The sequence below is a fragment of the Podarcis gaigeae genome (genome assembly GCF_964106915.1).
Source record: "Podarcis gaigeae genome assembly, chromosome: 13".
Lineage (NCBI taxonomy): Eukaryota > Metazoa > Chordata > Lepidosauria > Squamata > Lacertidae > Podarcis > Podarcis gaigeae.
In genome coordinates, this window is record NC_139689.1 from 25,656,205 (window position 1) to 25,675,103 (window position 18,899).

Consider the following 18,899-nt stretch of genomic DNA (forward strand, 5'->3'; position numbering starts at 1 on the left):
CAACGTTTGTGTGTAGACAGTTTTTCTGGGTCATGTGGCCAGCATGACTAAGCTGCTTCTGGAAAAACCAGAGCAATGCATGGAAACTCCAATTACCTTTCTGCCAGACCAGTACCTATTTATCTACTTGCACTTTGGTGTGCTTTCAAACTGCTAGTTTAGCAGGAGCTGGGACCGAACAAAGAAAGCTCACCCCGTCGCGGGGATTCGAACCACCAACCTTCGGTTTGGCAAGCCCTAGGCTCAGTGGTTTACAACACAGCACCACCCACGTCCCTTTATTATGCTTTTTATTATGTTTTTATTATTGATGCTCCATAAAATGTGTTCTTAGTGCTATCCCTGGTCCTGAGATCTTTTGATAAAGGGTGTTATAAACAGTAATATAATAATAGTGTGTTCAATTCACCAGCTAGAATGCACACATTATCTCTGTAGAGACATTAGAGCATATCTGTAGAAAAATTCTATGACCAACCACTTCCATTCAGTTTAAGGGGAAAGCTTTGCTGTTGGTGAAATGTGTTGACAAATGCAATGGTGTGATGGACATTTGCAATTTGGTGAATGTTAACCTTCATTGACAATTCCAGCCATTTTAGGGTACAACATAAAATTTCAGAAATTTCTGCAACCTTGTAGGAAGTCACACTTCAACTAATTAAATAATTTTATAATATTTTGCTGATTTGTTTCTGGAAAAAGTAATGCATCTTTATAACATCTTGGTAAACAATGTAAACACACTTTGTGACATGCTCATTTCTTACATTAAGACTGCACTCTTATGGACAGTTACCTGGGACTATTAACCATTGAACTAAATGGGACTGACTTCAGAGTAGATGCATATCGTATTGTGACATAATGCATTCCAAGAAGCACCACTCCAGGAAAACAACAAAATGCATCTTCACTGCAATCATTTATGAGTCAGTGTCAATACATATCATACAAAAAGCAAGATTCAATGAAAATTTGCATTATATAAACAGCTGATTGAGAAACAATAGGACTACAGAGCTGGATGGTTGCCTATGTTACAAATAAAACAGGAACCAAGAATATATATTAATTAAGAACAGTTACTGATAAAATAATGACAAGTTTCTATCTTCATCCCCCATGTATTCTTTGTGTTAGCTGTGTGGAACACATTCATAAAAATAAAATGGACTGGATTGAAATATATGGTAGCACTGCAGTAAAACCACTGCCCCCATTTCAAATCCTAGTGTAGGACCACTGTCCCAACTCAATATATACCATAGTAGATACATTTTTTCCCTAAGATTCTTGGTTGCTTCCATTATTTCGCTTTCTTAGCTGCTCCCTGTGATTCAGCTCAGGCTTCAGCAAAATAATATAGCATTTGGGAGAAAAGATACAGCCTAGTAACCCAGCACTGGAAGCTAAAATAGAGAAGATCTCCACAGCCACCATGTATTTGCCTTTGGTGCTCAGGTATGTTGGTACAAATGACACCCAAACACTGCAGAACACTAGCATACTAAAAGTGATGAACTTGGCTTCATTAAAACTATCTGGCAACTTCCTGGCTAGGAAAGCCACAGTGAAGCTTATCACAGACAGAAGTCCCATATAGCCCATGACAATGTAAAACATGTTGACATATCCTTCATTACATTTTATGATGATCTTTCCTTCTAGTGACTGCATGTCAACATCTGGAAAGGGGGAAGAGATTCCTAGCCACACTGCACAAATGACTCCTTGAACAAGGGAGCAGGAAAGAACAATTGAACCTGTCATTGTTTTCCCCACCCATTTCCTCATGCTGGATCCTGGCTTGGTGGCCTTGAAAGCCAAAACCACAATGATGGTTTTGGCCAACACAGAAGAAACAGCCACTGTGAAGATGATGCCAAAAGCTGATTGTTGTAGAAGACAGGTCACCTTCTTGGGTTTTCCGAGAAATAAGAAAGAACAGAGAAAGCAAAGCAGGAGAGAGATCAGAAGAGTATAGGTGACATCCCGGTTGTTGGCTTTGACTATGGGGGTCTCTTTGTGCTTAATAAAAGTTCCTAGCACCAAAACTGTGATCAGGGAAAGCATAGCTGAGAGTGAAGCTAAACTAATCCCTAATGGTTCTTCATATGACAGAAAGCTCACAGCTCTGGGAATGCATCGATCTTGTCCTTTGCTTGGGTACTGATTTTCTGGGCATCTGAAACAATTGTCCATGTCTGGGGGGTAGAAAAATATTTTAGTGCCAACTCAAGCAAGTCCTTTGGGGAAAATATCACAATTACTTCTGAGGTGGATTTGCTGCTCGCAGAGAGTTCTAGCTTTTCATTCCATGTACAGAATTGGTTATGTGAGAAGACATTTTTATATTAAACATAGAATCATATTCAACATAGAATAATAGAATTTTAAAGTTGAAATGGACCCAAGGGTCATCTAGTCCAACCCCCTGTAATACAAAAATATTTTGCCCAATGTGGGGTCAAACCCACAATTTGAAGATTGGGGACTCATCTATACAGTTGCAGATAAAATGTTTTAAATGTGTTGTAAAGTGCAATATACACATGGGACACTAAATGGCGACAGTGAGCTATGCTAAATTTAATTTGTTTTTCAAAACTTTTTTTTTTAAAAAATAATAATTTCACGTTTTTTATATGGACTATAAATCTGATTAAGGTGGAAGTTGGAGCCTTTGGGACATTTGGACTTAAAAGGATTAAGAAACAAGATTTGAGCTCCACCTTTAAATATGGAGGTCTGGCTGGAAGGAACATGGACATCATAGGGATAGTGCCCCTCCGAGACTTGGTGTTTAATACAAAGGACTATAAAAAAAAAAACGGCAGAGAGGAACTGAGAGAGATTTAAGAGCCTCAGACGTGAGGTCTCCAGGCTGATAGCAGATGGACTAATGGACAATGGTTCGGGGATCGAAACCGGGGAAGGGAGGGTGGGGTTTGGGAATCCAAAGGGTGTACAAATATATTCTGATTCTCTCTATTTTTTCTTTTTTTGCTTCGTTATTAGTATAAAAATGGGGAATTCGTGGAAGGGAAAATGGGTCGATCTTAGAAAAAGTCTTTAAGTATAACGATCAATGTATATAAGTTAAAATTTGATATATAAATTGAATTAAATATAATAATAAATTAAGGTTAAAAATTAGGGACAAGAACTTGTTGAACAAATATTTGGACATGGAATACAAGAAGGGGAGGTGAGGGGAAGTCGCGGAAAAAAGTTATTGAAAATAAGGACTGTAAATGTTGAATGTCTTTTAATTTTCTTTTTCTTTCTTTTTTATTATTTTATCTTTTCTGGAAAATTGTTTTGTTGTTTTTTGCTTCTGGGTATTATTTGAAACTCTAATAAATATCATTTTAAAAAAATGTGTATATATTCTACCTAAGAGTCTTATGCTCTACCAACCTATAGTCCAGAAAGCTTATGAATAACAGTATGTAGTGATTATTATTATCATTCTTAGAAGTGATTGAATAATATTATTTTTATGCTAGTTATTTATACTGATTAATGCACATTTAACCCTTTACTTACTCTTAGATAGCAGAGCCAATTACGTCACTAAACTAATAATCCCAGCCCAACGTAGGGCTTTTATGCTGGCCCGTTTGAATGTTTTTCCCTCAGCATTTGTCAGGGGAAGATATCAAAACATTCCTAGAAACAAGAGACTCTGCAGATGCTCTATGAATGTCCCGGACACTGTAGAGCATATTCTCCTTCATTGCCCATTGTACAGTACGCTCCGTCAACGCGTGCTGTCCCCTCTTTTGGGTGGTCTGGAACCGCAGCAAGATGAATGTGTGGGTTTCTACCTATCCGACGTTGACCAAAGGGTAACGGCGGGGGTAGCCGAGTTTTTGGTAGCAGTCCTCCAAGGAGCAGGATAACAAGGAAAACCACTGACTCTATATGTATATATATATATGCATTTAGCAAACTGCTGCCTTTTTATATATATTTCAAGGCTTTTATATGTTATTTTCTCTTTTAAGGTTTTATTTCCATAATGCCTAATAAAGGTTTGATAAAGTAAAAGTAAAGTAATTAGTCTGCTGCTAGGTTTTTTGCTATAGTTTTTAATTTTCTTTACACGCTCTTATTTAATTAATTTGAGTTATTACTGTTATTTTAATTGCTGCAATCCATTCTGAGATGGATTTAGGGCAGGCTTAAAATATTATGCAATAAATAAATAAATAAATAAATAAATAAATAAATACATAGGGTGACAACACACACATAATTCTGCATGTATTCATTGTTGCAGGACATTCTAAGCAGGGTTTCTAAGGTATTTGTAGAGTGCAGATAGAAGCAGTTGCAGTGTTTGCCATTTATGGATTCTAAGCTGGAGACACTCATGACAATTTGCCTTGTTTCCATTATGTTGGAGTGATTTCTCTTTCTACACACATTGACAATATACCGTATTTTTCGCTCTATAAGACGCATCAGACCACAAGACGCCCCTAGTTTTTGGAGGAGGAAAGCAAGAAAAAAAAATATTCTGAATCTCAGAAGCCAGAACAGCAAGAGGGATCGCTGTGCAGTGAAAGCAGCAATCGCTCTTGCTGTTCTGGCTTCTGGGATAGCTGTGCAGCCTGCATTCACTCTATAAGAGGCACACACATTTCCCCTTACTTTTTAGGAAGGAAAAAAGTGAGTCTTATAGAGCAAAACATATGGTAGTCTGTGACGGCAATACATGATTCTTGACTAATTGTCTGGGTTGATCATGATTAACAGTTACAGATAGGTAGCCGTGTTGGTCTGCCATAGTCAAAACAAAATAAAAAAATTCCTCCCAGTAGCACCTTAAAGACCAACTAAGTTAGTTCTAGGTATGAGCTTTCGTGTGCATGCACACTTCTTCAGATATCTGAAGAAGTGTGCATGCACACGAAAGCTCATGATTAACAGTTAATCATGGAATTCTAGATTTCCCAATAATATTGTCAGATAAAGTCTGATTCACACATCAATGTACCACATGAATTCTCTTATCATTTGATGACCTACAGATAAATGTGTAAAATGCTTTCATTGACAAAGACTGCATTTGAAGCAAGTACTCAGATTGATGAACCAGTTTCGAGGTGGAGTAAACTTGTTGTAACACCTTGGAAAGATGGCACTAACTTAACACCCTCACCAAGTACTTACAACCATTCAATGGTCTGTTAGATAAATTGGTGGTATGTGCAGTAAATGTTGGTACCACTAACCCTTTTGGTTTGAAATCTCTCCATCTGGGCATGGAACACAATCATAGCAACAAAACTTCACCCCTTCTCTTTTCTTCTTCTGATAACCAGGGTGGCAGGAGTCACAACACAAAGAAATAGGCAGCACCTATCAGCAAAGCAAGGAATATGATGGAATCAATGAGAGGAAAATAATCACCTTTTTAAAAAAACACACAAAATGAGTAAGCTGTTGACTCAGAAAAATCAAATTATATTGAACATTATTACATAGTACACTACTGAACCCAATAGTTATGTTTCCAGAGAAGATAATGTACTTGTTTTAGTGCATTATTGTATTGAAACAAGCATGACTATAGATGCTAGAAAGACAAGATTTGGCCCTTAAATGTGTTTTATTATACGTATTCACAGTCTTGCCAAATACAAGGCAATTATTGTGACTAGACTCAGGGATAAAGAGTTGAGACAAATGAAATGGGTTAAAATGGGGCTACATTTTATTACTAATATGAGAAGTGCATAACTTAAAACCTCAACCTTTGGTCAAATATCTTGACAATGGCAAATGGTATAGTATAGAACTGGAGTCTTGTCACTCCCTTCTGGTGAGTAGAGAGGCCTTCTTGTTCCTGGTGCCCCATGACTCTGGGCACCTGCATCTTAAGAATGTTACATATCCAGCATATGGGCCCATAACCTTGAGTAGCTGTCTTCTGGAAACATTCTTCACCTTCAAAGGTGCCAAATGGTGTTCATCTATTCCCTTTTCTCTCATTAACTTCTCCAGCACCTTCCAAACACATCAACACATTTCTCTGCATCTACCGCTAAACCCCAACCTAGCATCCAGTATATGGGGGGGGGGGGATGCACAACTTAGCCAACTTGTGGTCCTAAAGTAACTGGAAATCCTGCACTGGATAAAGGGATAGACTGGGCAGGTGTAGGAAATGGCAATAGAGGCCTACAGAGATGTGGTATATGTTGGGATTTGTGTGCTCACCAGCTGCGTGATAGCAGCACATTGTTTACATCATGTGATACTTCTGATGTTACTGAGCGTGAGACAGGATGTCCTACACTGTTCTCAGGGTTGTGTTCTCAGTGTAACTTGAGACCTTCCTGTGGTTGCTGCAAAGGAGGAAGGAGTGAGTTGTACGGAGGCTGCTGAGAGAGCAGACATGATTTGTACTAGCTCCATGTACAGTGTACAGTCTGTGAATAAAGTAGGATGTTAGACTACTTTCAGACTGTTTCTTTCTTCTGCTGAGATGCAAGGGGAAAGTGAGTGTGTATCTCTCAAAAGGGAGGTGTCGCTTATCACCGGTCTCCCTGGACTGACCGAAGACCAGCCAGGGGCAGACCACCAGAGAGAGGCCTCAGAGCCTGGGAAGAGGAGTCAGCCTTTTCCAAGGGGGCCTCTCACCAACAGTATAGACCTATAGACCCATGACCATGCTCCCAGATGCCAGTGTGTGTGATTTCCCTCATCTCCCTCATCTCTGTATTTGGCTTGCCACAGCAGAACTTCCAGATGCCCCATTTTCTGACTGGAGGAAACAACTGTTTCCATGCAGAGATTTATATATTCAGCTTTCTTTCTTTTTTTACACCTCTCCTTAGTTTCTAAGAAGGGATGTGAGTGGCACTGTGGTCTAAACCACTGAGCCTCTTGGGCTTGCTGATCAAAAGGTCAGCGATTCGAATCTTCGGAATGGGGTGAGCTCCTGTTGCTCAGTCCCAGCTCCTGCCAACCTAGGAGTTCAAAATATGCCAAAAAGTGCAAGTAGATAAATAGGTATGGCTCCTGCGGAAAGGTAAACAGCATTTCCCTGCACTGCTCTGGTTTCGGTGTTCCATTGCACCAGAAGCAGCTTAGTCATGCTGGCCACATGACCTGGAAAAAAACTGTCTGCGGAGTGGACAAACGCCAGCTCCCTTGGCCTCTAAAGCGAGATGAGCGCTACAACCTCAGAGTTGTTTGCGACTGGACTTAACTGTCAGGGGCCCTTTACCTTTACCTTTTTTTGTTTCTCGATGCAGTACAAGGCACTGGATTTATCAAGACAAATTATCATCCATTACATGGATCTTGTTATTCAACAAAGGATAGTCTCAAACATTGGCACACCCATATGGAGAATGGAAAGTAGCTCCCCAAAGCACCTCAAAACTCATACCTGGTTAAAGCTTCCATGCCACACAATTATATCTTCATTGATGACAAGTTTATCTTCCATTGGAGCTTTGTGTTCAAACTTTCCAATTTTCACTCTAAGGAATGAGTTATTTGGGGAAATCACTAGGTTCACTATGTCAAGGTCAGCTTCCATTTCCTTTTTATCATTAAAGGACACAATTTCCTCTGCAGAATTATTAAACACAACGCCTTGAAGAAATGGGTGGAGCTAGTTGAAATGGGTAAAAATGAAACAAAGGGGTAATAACCTATATATTTGGTGTCTTTGCATTAAAGAAACTTTATACAGAGCCTCTAAGAGGATGAAAGCAAGAATATTCCAAACAACAAAAAACTTGAATCCTATTACCCTAAACCTTAGTAAAAGCAGCAGCAACACAAGACCAAAATAAAAAGACACATATTATCTCAACTAGTCTAAAACAGTGGTGGACAACATTCAACTTTGACTGCAATGACTCTAGTTGGGTGTTAGAATCCAACAGCACTCAGAGGGGCACACATTTCCCATCCTTGTTCTATAAGGTGACTCTAAAATATATGAGCAAATTAAAATGTATTTTAGTACAAGAAGAAAAATAAAGTGGGTGGCAGGTGAAGCTTCCTGAATCTTGGCAATGTTCAATCTTCAGCCATGGATCAAGAATGGAAAAGGCCATTTGGAATATTTTTGAAACCTCCATGCTGGGTTTTACAATGTTTTCATTGATTACAGTTGTTTGAAGTTTTATGTAAGTGCAGCCTAAACAACAGCAACAGCTGTTCTGCAATAGCAGAAGTTGGGAAATAATAATAATAATAATAATAATAATAATTTATTATTTGTACCCCGCCCATCTGGCTGGGTTTCCCCAGCCACTCTGGGCGGCTTCCATAGAAACCAAAAATACACTAAAATATCACAGATTAAAAACTTCCCTGAAATGTACACTTATTACTTGAACTTATATACTCTTTCTCCCCAAGTGGTGCTAAGTTTCTAGTAAAGGTCATTGGGGTGGTGCACGTTGGGTGGCATGGTTTGCAAGTGCTGCTGCTGCTTACCCAGGTGGAAAAGGGAAGGAGCAAGGTGAGAGGAGCTCAACATGATGCAAGCATGGTGGCAGGAGTGTTGGATTGGCACTGTGCACACATAACATTAATCTCACCCTGCCTCGAGCCTCCCCATCTTAGTACGTAGCAGTGGAACTTGCTGTATGGAAGCCAGGTGAGCAACACCTGTTCATCTTCACTCACCACTACCGGCACTTTCCAGTGTTTAAGCATAATATTGGAGTATATACTTTATAATGGAATTACAGGAAGACAAAATTGGAAACCATAACAGTTTATCAAAAAATAATGTGTGCACCACCATTTCACCAGTTATTCACAGATCAACAGGATATTGGATGTTTGATATTATATCACTTTGTATTGAGCTTTTCATGATAACAAATGGTTGTCTCCAACTAAGCTTTACACAGAGTAGACCTATTGAAATGAATGTACCTAAACTAGTCATAAAGATAGTCATAGGGATGCGGGTGGTGCTGTGGTCTAAACTACTGAGTTTCTTGGGCTTGCCGATCAAGTCGGCGGTTCAAATCCCTGTGACGGGGTGAGCTCCTGTTGCTCGGTCCCAGCTCCTGCCAACCTAGCAGTTCAAAAGCATGCCCAAAAATGCAAATAGATAAATAGGAACTGCTCCAGCGGGAAGGTAAACAGTGTTTCCGTGCGTTGCTCTGGTTTCTGTGTTCTGTTGCGCCAGAGGAGGCTTAGTCATGCTGGCCACATGACCCGGAAAAACTGTCTGCGGACAAACGCTGGCTCCCTCGGCCAGTAAAGCAAGATGAGCACTGCAACCCCAGAGTCGTCTGTTACTGGACTTAACTCTCAAGGGTCCCTTTATCTTTAAACTAGTCATATCTATTAATTTGAATGGGTCTACTCTGCATAGGATTATCACTGAACGCAACCAGCAGAAAATTGATTATAGAAATTCTACCTCCCAAGCTCCAAAATCTTGAAGACTTCTCTTCTTTCCTTTTATTCTGTGAATGTATCTAGATGAATACATTGCATGGAAAGAATGCACCACAGCATAAACAGCATTATAGATGCTGTAGCTGTGGCCAGTCACAGCTATTTCAAACAGAGATCCAGGAAGACTTTCTAGCCTCTCTTCCCCTGTACATTCACTACCATCCTCCATCAGATCCTGGGAATTTGGAAATGAGCAGCCAAATATTTGCTCACAGAAGTCCTTGAAAAAGCTGTTTTCTTGTGTCCTGCAAAGTTTTATATTCTGAAGAAATTCCTTAAAGCTTGGAAGCTTGTGTGAGTGTGCTGTGAACAAAATAGCACCTTGGAACACTTGCAAATTTGCTTGGGCTTGAATGCTTGTTAATGCAACATCGATCTGGGCTGTCATGATCCACAGCTTTCTCCAAGACATCATATTTTCTTTATATACAATATCTGTTATAAGAATTAACCATGAAATGATCATAGTTTCTCCATAGACAATCAATGTATTAGCTGTGCTATTTGTCAAATGTTGGTTAATATTGAAGGCCATAGTGTTCATTTGGTTTCCTGTATGCCAAGATGCTTGCTTTGGAATTCTTTCTGCAAAGGCTGAACAGATGCCATTCTGAGAAAGCATTGGTTCCAACACCTGCAAGAACTGTTCTCCACTATCATCATCCACAGCAAATAGCCCAACCCACATCCATCCAAAATGCTGAAGTAATCGGAGAATCCCCAGGTACTGATGAGATTCATTTGGAATCATGCGGTAAAAGGAAAATAGTTGCATTGTATCACTTTTCCCTGGGGCGAAGGAGCCATATGTCAGCTATAAAAAAAATTAAAATGTTCTTATTTCAGTGGTGCCTTTGTGATGGAAAACCTGTCAGTTTCAGGTTTTTTCCACTTTTAATAATAGTTCTTCACATTTCCTCACCAGATTTTTTTAAAAAATAGTCCGCATGAAAATTCATCAGCAATTTAGTGACTTCTCTAATATACACATTTTTGTGTGCAATGTTGCCTAATATATCCAATTTTTCAAAAGCAAATTCCCTTTAATTAATCATTTTTGTAAGCAACTTTCAGTAATATATGCATTTGTATGTGTGCACTTTGCTCTAGCATAGGCATATTTGAACACATTACTTTGCTGAAGAACTGCATTGCAAAACTTGCAGACGTACAAATTTCAAAAGATGACTGTGTTTCAGTTTGCATATGGTTTCAGAAAGTGCAGATTAGGTAAGTTTGCTGTTAAATACAAATCAACAAATTTTCTCCCCCATCACGAGCCATGCATTAGTAGAGATGTGCATGGGACTGCTTTGAATGTAAAAGAATTACCATGAAAACAATGCACTATCACTGTAAAATAAAGCAACTTGAAAAAACAGCAGCTATTGCAATAGCATAAAAGCAGACTGTGGGGTACAATTTATGGGGGGGGGGATAAGAAGGAAGGCTTCCAAGATGCCAGATTCTATTCCATGGCACCTGTTTTCCTAGTCTGTCTGAAGACATTCCTCATCAGGATATGTTCTATAATCATCACACAATATTTTGTTTTTCTGTGAACCATGCCTCTCTTTCTGTATGGTCTTTTAAAGTCCCCCAATCTCCATGCACAAATCCTACCTGTGGAATCTTGTAGAGACCTAATATGTCTGATATGTGAAAGGAAATGTCTGAGCCAAGGCCACCAATGACAGCCATCAGGTTTTTTGGCAAGTCACACCTGTAGTTGGGGGGAAATCTACGCAAATTGAAAAGCAGGTCCAGAGTGGTACGATAGGTCATTATCAGGTTGTAATAGCTGTCATAGATGTGGAAACCAAGCGTTATATTATGCAAGATCTTTGGATTCTTATTGATCTCATTCACAGCAAACGCCAAGGCTAGGATGTGCTGGTATAACTTTGCCACCACTCTGCAAATGAAGTTACATTCTCTTTCACAAGAGGATTTTACAATTCATATGAATCACTTTCGCACTGCGATGGCCCACACTACATTTCATTAAGACAAGTCTATACACACAAATGTCATAAATTTGTTAGAGTTAAATGGGAGGGGAGTAAACTTCAGAGAAAAACCAAAATGGTGATCAGAGGAAGTAAGATCAAATGATAACAAGATGGATGACAGAGCAGTGCAACACTGAGAGAATTTGTGGAGTACAACTTAAAAGCTGCATTGAATTATTTAGTCGCAATGAATGTATGGTGCTTTCTTATATGAATCAGAGCTTTGGTTTGCCTTCTTTACCTAGAGGTGATCCTCCAAGGTGTTAGACAATGATTTCTGTGAGCTTTGTTACCTGATAAGCTTTCAACTGGAGTTGCTTAGGATTGTACCAGAGACCTTTTCTATGTAAACAATGTGCATCATCAGTGAGCTATTTCCAATCCACCCACCATGGAAATGCCCTGAGAGAGCTCTCCTCTACACAGCCAGATATATACAGTGGTACCTCGGGTTGCAGACACTTCAGGTTACAGACGCTTCAGGTTACAGACTCCACTAACCCAGAAATAGTACCTTGGATTAAGAACTTTGTTTCAGGATGAGAACAGAAATTGTGCTCCAGCGGCGCGGCGGCAGCAGGAGGCCCCATTAGCTAAAGTGGTGCTTCAGGTTAAGAACAGTTTCAGGTTAAGAACGGACCTCCGGAACGAATTAAGTACTTAACCCAAGGACCACTGTATGGTGGTTATTTGGCTTTCTATTGACTTGCTGCTTTTAACAACTACCATGAATACTGTGCCCTCTATTAGTTTGTGCTCTATTTAAAAGAATATGCATAAAAATATACTTTTCTGAAGTAAATTATACTATACTGTCATTCCTAGTGAGGGCCATTTAAGGGAGAAGGAAAAACAAACAAAATACTTCTCATCTTTTTCTACTTAAGCTAGTCTCCTGATATGACACCCATCAGTGTTTTCAAACATCTTTTTGGGGTTTATCCAAACTGGAGAAAAATCTGGATTTGCACCAGCCTGTCTCCCTATTAATATAAGAGAATCCATATGATGACCTCCACATCTGAGTGCTGTCTCAGACCTTTCCCTCTTTTACTGTGGGCCTTTAAAATCCTTGCAAGGTGCAAAAAGTATGAGATAAGCACACAGACATGGACATTTCATGGGAGGAAATATCCACAATTTTGTTCTGGTGTGGACAAGTGCTTAGTTTCTGTCTTTCCTTTTGAAATATAAGTTCACTACTTCCTATATAACTTATTCCATCAGCTTTGCTATCTTCATGTCTGATTTTCCTCATGTCCACATATCCTTGCAGGCAACATTTTCAAACATGAGGCTTCCTGCTTACTTATTTATTTAGGCTTTAATTTCTGAGATTCTATTTAGAGTTATTGTACCTTATAAATACTATACCTGGCTATATGTAAATGTGGTGTATGTAAAGAAAACATTACTCTCTGATTCCAAGACAGGAAGAATTTTTCATTAAGGGAGGAGGAAATGTGGATATACTGTGAAGAAGTGAGGGCAACAGAAGAATTAGAAAGTCAGTGATTGAGAAATATAGGAGCCCTCTTTAGGCATTCAGGCTAGACACATAAGTACAAAAGTATGTTGGTGTGTGAACGAGGTGTCCCTTCTCCACAGGAGCCTGGGTGTGCAACCACTTCAACACTGACATTTATATATTTAGCATGATGATCTGAAGGGGGCTTGCAAGTGTGTGTTCCTGAAAAGTAAAAGTAAGGGATCTTAATCCCAAATAGGCTTTCAAATATATCAGGCAAACATGCTAACAGGCCCACATTGGACCTTTTCATAATACACATGGTGGTCAGGAAAGGAGATTGTGTGCATTCCCTGTCCCTCTAAACTCATTTGCTGCAACTCACCCCATACATACATTGTTTGAGAAGTCTATTTCCTGCATTACTCACACTTGAACATCAAACTCATCCTGGGAAGGGTGTTTGCTGAAGACAACATCTGAAGAAATGTAAATTATTTGAGAAGCAATTCCACCAATGAGAAGGCTACCTGACTGATACCACTCATGTGGAATATGGAGAGGATCGTTCATATGGCACTTCATGGTATCAACATTGAATATCATGTGAGATAGCAGAAGCAGCAACACCACTGGTCTCACCATTTTGACAGCAAGGCTTGTCTCTAGACACAAACTCTCCTGTGTCCTTCTATAGCAACAGCTTGTTACATGGAACAGGCTACAGTTTTTGATGGCTTATTCTGTCAATAGGCTTCCTGAAGATAATTTCTCCCCCCACTGGTAACAGAATACTAGTACTTGAATTGTCATGTCTCAACTATAACATAAAAAAGACAAACAGACACACTGTTCTCAGTTTGTTCTCAAACAAAACAAAAACAAAAACAGAGAGAGCCCGGAGCACAATCCCTAGATCTCAATGGTATAGGAGTTTTTATAGGCTTTCTTATCGATTTTTCTTCTGGAAAGCCACAGGAGATGAGAAGTAATGATAATGATTAGTGACTGTTAATTATAGGGGAGATAACAAACTGTCAGGAGTCCAGGTTCCCAGCTTGATAACACAGTAAGCACAGCTAATTAGAAAGGAGGATTTATTGCAAAATAATAATAATAATAATAATAAATCAACAGATAGCTCCGGATGGCTCTAACAAAGCCTCCAGCATCATTACTCAAGATGACACTTCTAAAGAGTCCTTCCGGGATCTACAGAAGATATTGAACTTACGACTCTCATGTCTCTTGTTTTGGTTCCTGTCTAGCAACCCTCCCATTCACCAGCTTTTTGGACTAATTGTCTTAGCTCCAACCTCTTCCTATTCCGACAAACTATCTCCTTGCCTGTTTGCGCCTAACTGATCTTCCAGAGAGCTTTGGCTATGTTCTGGCTCGCTCTCCATCGTTCCCTTGGCAATCGGCATCCCAATGCCTGTGGGAGTTGCACTGGGCACTGCTCATCCTGCTGCAGATCTAACTCTCTCTGTTCTGCAGCAGGCTGTGGAGTTTCACTAGGAGCTGGCTCATTCCTGACACAAACTCTGCAAAGGATGGGGTCTGAGTGACGCCACTGCTAGAAAACTCTCCCACTGCTTCCCACTGCTTCCCACTGCTTCCCACTGCTACCCTTTCAATTATATGAGAATTATTAATGTATGCCTCTCCCCTCCCCCCCAGTCTTTCACTTGTCCCACTGCTTTTCCCTGGGAAAATCCGAGCTTTACTGCTGAATCAGAGCAAACATTATTTGGGTTTTCCATAGATTGACATTTTATCTGATTCAGTGTCAAGGAGCAGGTTTTCACATGGAAAGTGGCAAGGCAAACAGAAAACTGCACAGGCCCATGCTTAGAAGCAAAGGACAAGTGGAAAACCACTTGAACTCATGCTTCCTAGGCATGGGACAGGTGGAAGTGTGGACAAGTCAGAGGTCTCAATACAAGCCTTAGTCCATACTGAATAGTGTTCTTGAAGCTCATGTGTTTGACCAAACTGCGGTAGGCAAGACAGGCGTGCCTGGCGTGCTCTGGTCCATGCGGTCACGAAGAGTCGGACATGACTAAACAACAACAAGATAGTGGTCATCATGATACCTTATGTTGAATCATACTTTAGTGCAATAGATGATAGACTTTTCACAGAGCTGAGATTGCCTCAAGCTCCATGTCAAGTGTTCACTGAGTGACAAACCCAAGTTTGCTAAAGCAAATCAAAACAGAAAAAAAGAACCTGGCTATTCAAACAAAAAATAAAATAGAAGGGACTTGATAAATAAACTGCAAATAATAAATATGTTATCATTCAGCCTATTTATTGATGAAACCTGGTGGTTACATTTCCAATGAATATTTAATATTTGCAATATTTAATACAAACAATTCATAAGAAAAAATGCTGTGCTTTGTCATAAGTGAAAGAAAAAAACAAGAGTACAAAAAACAAGGAACCAGAAAAGTACAAATTTGACACAGTGGTATGAATGAGAAGGACAAAATCAACACAGTACAGGAAATATTCTCAATGTTATTCAGGAGATTTCTATGAACACCTGCAATGTCAGCTGCATTATGCTTCATTGAACGATTAATATCATTTGCAATAATTTGGAAAATCACCTATATTCAAGTATGGGACCAATGCTTATAAACGACTTCTGTTTCCTTCTGCCATGTTGTTTGAGTTGAAGAAAGCTCAACATATACCAAGGATGCATATCATAGTATCCCTGCAGACTGGGGGAAAAACAGAGGGGGAAAGCCCACAAATGTATTCAAAAAGAATTTCTGCTACTTGAACTGGGATTATATAAATACCTACTGCCTTCTCCAATTCAGTGGCATACTGCCTTTAAGACTTTTTAAAGAAATGTAAGTTGTTTCATTCACCATATTTAGTGCACGGCGCTGTGGGTAAAAGCCTCAGCGCCTAGGGCTTGCCGATCAAAAGGTCGGCGGTTCGAATCCCCGCGGCGGGGTGCGCTCCCGTTGCTCGGTCCCAGCGCCTGCCAACCTAGCAGTTCGAAAGCACCCTCGGGTGCAAGTAGATAAATAGGGACCGCTTTCTAGCGGGAAGGTAAACGGCGTTTCCTTGTGCAGCTCTGGCGCGCCAGAGCAGCGATGTCACGCTGGCCACGTGACCCGGAAGTGTCTTCGGACAGCGCTGGCCCCTGGCCTCTTGAGTGAGATGGGCGCACAACCCCAGAGTCTGGCAAGACTGGCCCGTACGGGCAGGGGTACCTTTACCTTTACCTTATAGCAACATCCACCTGCATGGGTCAGGTTAGGATCCTACAGATCTCTTTGTGCATCTATGTTATTACATCATAATTCCCTATCCTCTGCTGATCCACAATATGCTGGTTGTGTCCTCCATCCTGGCTAATCTAGGCTAAACCTAACAGCCTGAGCCAAGCCCTGTGTATCTTAAGCTGGTGTAAGTACCCAAAATGAGTGGCTGGGTTTCCCCAGCCAGATGAGCAGTGTATAAATAATATATTATTATTATTATTATTATTATTATTATTATTATTATTATTATTACTAGGATGGGGGTTGCAGACTAGAGATAAAGGACTTTGGTTGGAATGTAAGTATGGTCAGCTCAGTCACGTGACCTGATAGCCCAACATAAGCTAAGCCAGCAAAAATGATGCTATGACTCAAACACTATTTTAATGGCTTATGTCATCTAAACCAGCATTAGCTGTGCTCCTGAACAGCATTTGGATCTGACGTACTTTATGCTGACTTAGCATATGTTGGGTTTGCTTTATTTCAGTTTCTTATGCTTAGGATGTTCCCCTTAAAGTACAAACTCAGTTTTTCATTTGGCCTTTCCAGATGTATTGTTTACAAAAATGTGCCTGTGTTCAGTTATGCAATGAGACTTTTAATTTTTTTAGGTATTAGCCACACGGCGTTCTGTATGTCCTTGTTTCTGAAGCTGTAAATGATGGGATTCAGAACCGGTGGCAACACTGTATACAATACAGCAGAAACCAAGTCCACAGCAGGGGAGGAAAGTGATTTAGGTCTCAAGGTCGAAAACACAGCTGTTATTATAAATAAAGAAAAGACTGTCAGGTGGAGAGTGCAGGTAGAGAAAGCTTTATACCTGCCTTGAGCTGATGGAATCCTCAGCACAACTGAGAAGATGAAGCCATAAGAAACAAAGATGAACACAATACAAAAGGGGGCCACAATGAGCCCAATGACAAATGGCAAAACTTCACTAACTTTAGTATCGCTGCAAGAAATCTTTTGTAACTGAGGCAAATCACAGAAAAACTGCCCAATAATATTGGAGTGGCAGAAGCTTAATCTAAACGTGACCGTGGTTTCCAATAATGCATTAACCATGCTGCTCAGCCAGGAAGCAGCTGCCATTTGGATGCAGGCCTGCCAGTTCATGATTAGACCATATTGAAGTGGGTAGCAGATTGCTATGTAGCGGTCATAAGCCATGACTGTGAGCAAGGCAATCTCAGTTCCAGCAAATGTGATCACTAAGAAGACCTGTGTGACACATCCAGTGAAAGAAATTAGTTTGTTGTTTGTCAGTGAAATGGCTATGGATTTGGGTACAGTAGTAGAGATATAGCAAACATCTAAAAATGACAAGCTTGTCAAAAAGAAATACATGGGGCTGTTTAGGTGGTGGTCTAAGGCCACAGTAGTCATGATGAGAAAATTCCCCATTAAGGCTGTTAAGTAAATGAAGAGAAACACCACAAAATGCAAAACCTGCACATCACGATCGTCAGAAAATGCCATAAGAAGGAACTCTGTTGCAGTAGTTTGGTTGTTCATTTAATTTCTTTCTGATATTCTTTGGAGTGAACAGTAAGCTTGTTTAAGATGGAGATTCTGCAAAGGGGAAGCATTTGTTCATGATTATAGAATCATAGCATGCATATTGAAGTTCAATTGTCATTTTTATTGCCCTTAGAAATATCAAGCATGATTTAAGAATTTTGAGTAAAACAGGTGACATAATATTATGGAATGTAAGTTATTATTTGAGCTACCAAAAAAAGAAAAGAAAAAAGAAAAAAACCCAATGAACTTTAAGATAGAGCATAAGTTGTATGATATCATACAGCAAAATACCATAGAGGTTTGTGCAACCTACTCCACTCTGGATATTGTTGACAGCAGCTCTCATCCACTCCAGTGCTCATCCCCATTATATGATATTATGTGGAAGGCCACAAATTTTGCACTCTGCAGCAAAATATCAGCTACTATGCGAACAATGAAGCCACTAAATGTTGATAATATCTGGAACGGTTTATCAGTACTCACATGTTGTGGTTGAGAAGAAGGAAGGGGAAGACTCAGTAGCTTTGAATGTTACAATTGGATTAAAATGGATACAAATGAAAGCATTTTAACCCATGAAATCATTGGGTTGAAAAATAAAAATCTGATAACAGTTCAGACCATGGTTCGGTCTAGCTCATCTGCAATGATTAGCACCAGCGCTCCAGGGATTTAGACGAGAATCTTTCTCATGCTTTGCTGAAAATACCAGTTTGTGCTCCGTCACTAAATAGCAATCTCAACCCATTGCTGTTGAATGGGCCCAGTTTTTTTCATAAAGAAATCAAGGCACAGATGTTGAAGCGTCAAAGTTAATTGTCATTTAAAGCTATATTTTGGTTCATCCACACTTTCCTTTCACCACACATTTTCTTGGCACAGTTCTATGTGTCTGAGTCTATATGCGAGCCCCCCCTTTTTTTGCCCCACCGCTTTCCCCGGGAAAACTTGCCCTCTCATACTGCATCTGAACAAACAGCAATTTGGGATTCCCATGGAATATCGTTTGCTCTGATTCAGTGTCAAAGAGTGGGTTTTAGCGGGGAAAGTTTTGGAGCTGGAAAGCCCAGGCTTGTGCCTACAAATGTGGAGCAAACGTACTTGTGGATGAGCCCTTGTTTGTGTGAAGGTGTTTTAACT

At 39.9% G+C, this 18,899-nt stretch overlaps 1 protein-coding gene across 1 annotated transcript; it reads right to left on the bottom strand.

Annotated features, from left to right (window-relative positions):
- Nucleotides 1-16,811: 16,811 nt before the first annotated feature.
- On the bottom strand, nt 16,812-17,747 carry LOC310829652 (olfactory receptor 14A16-like; the record flags this gene model as incomplete). The annotated part of the gene is made up of 1 exon (XM_083708373.1): nt 16,812-17,747. One exon carries the CDS (start codon nt 17,745-17,747, stop codon nt 16,812-16,814), a length of 936 nt encoding a protein of 311 aa, XP_083564499.1.
- Between the last annotated feature and the right edge of the window lie 1,152 nt (nt 17,748-18,899).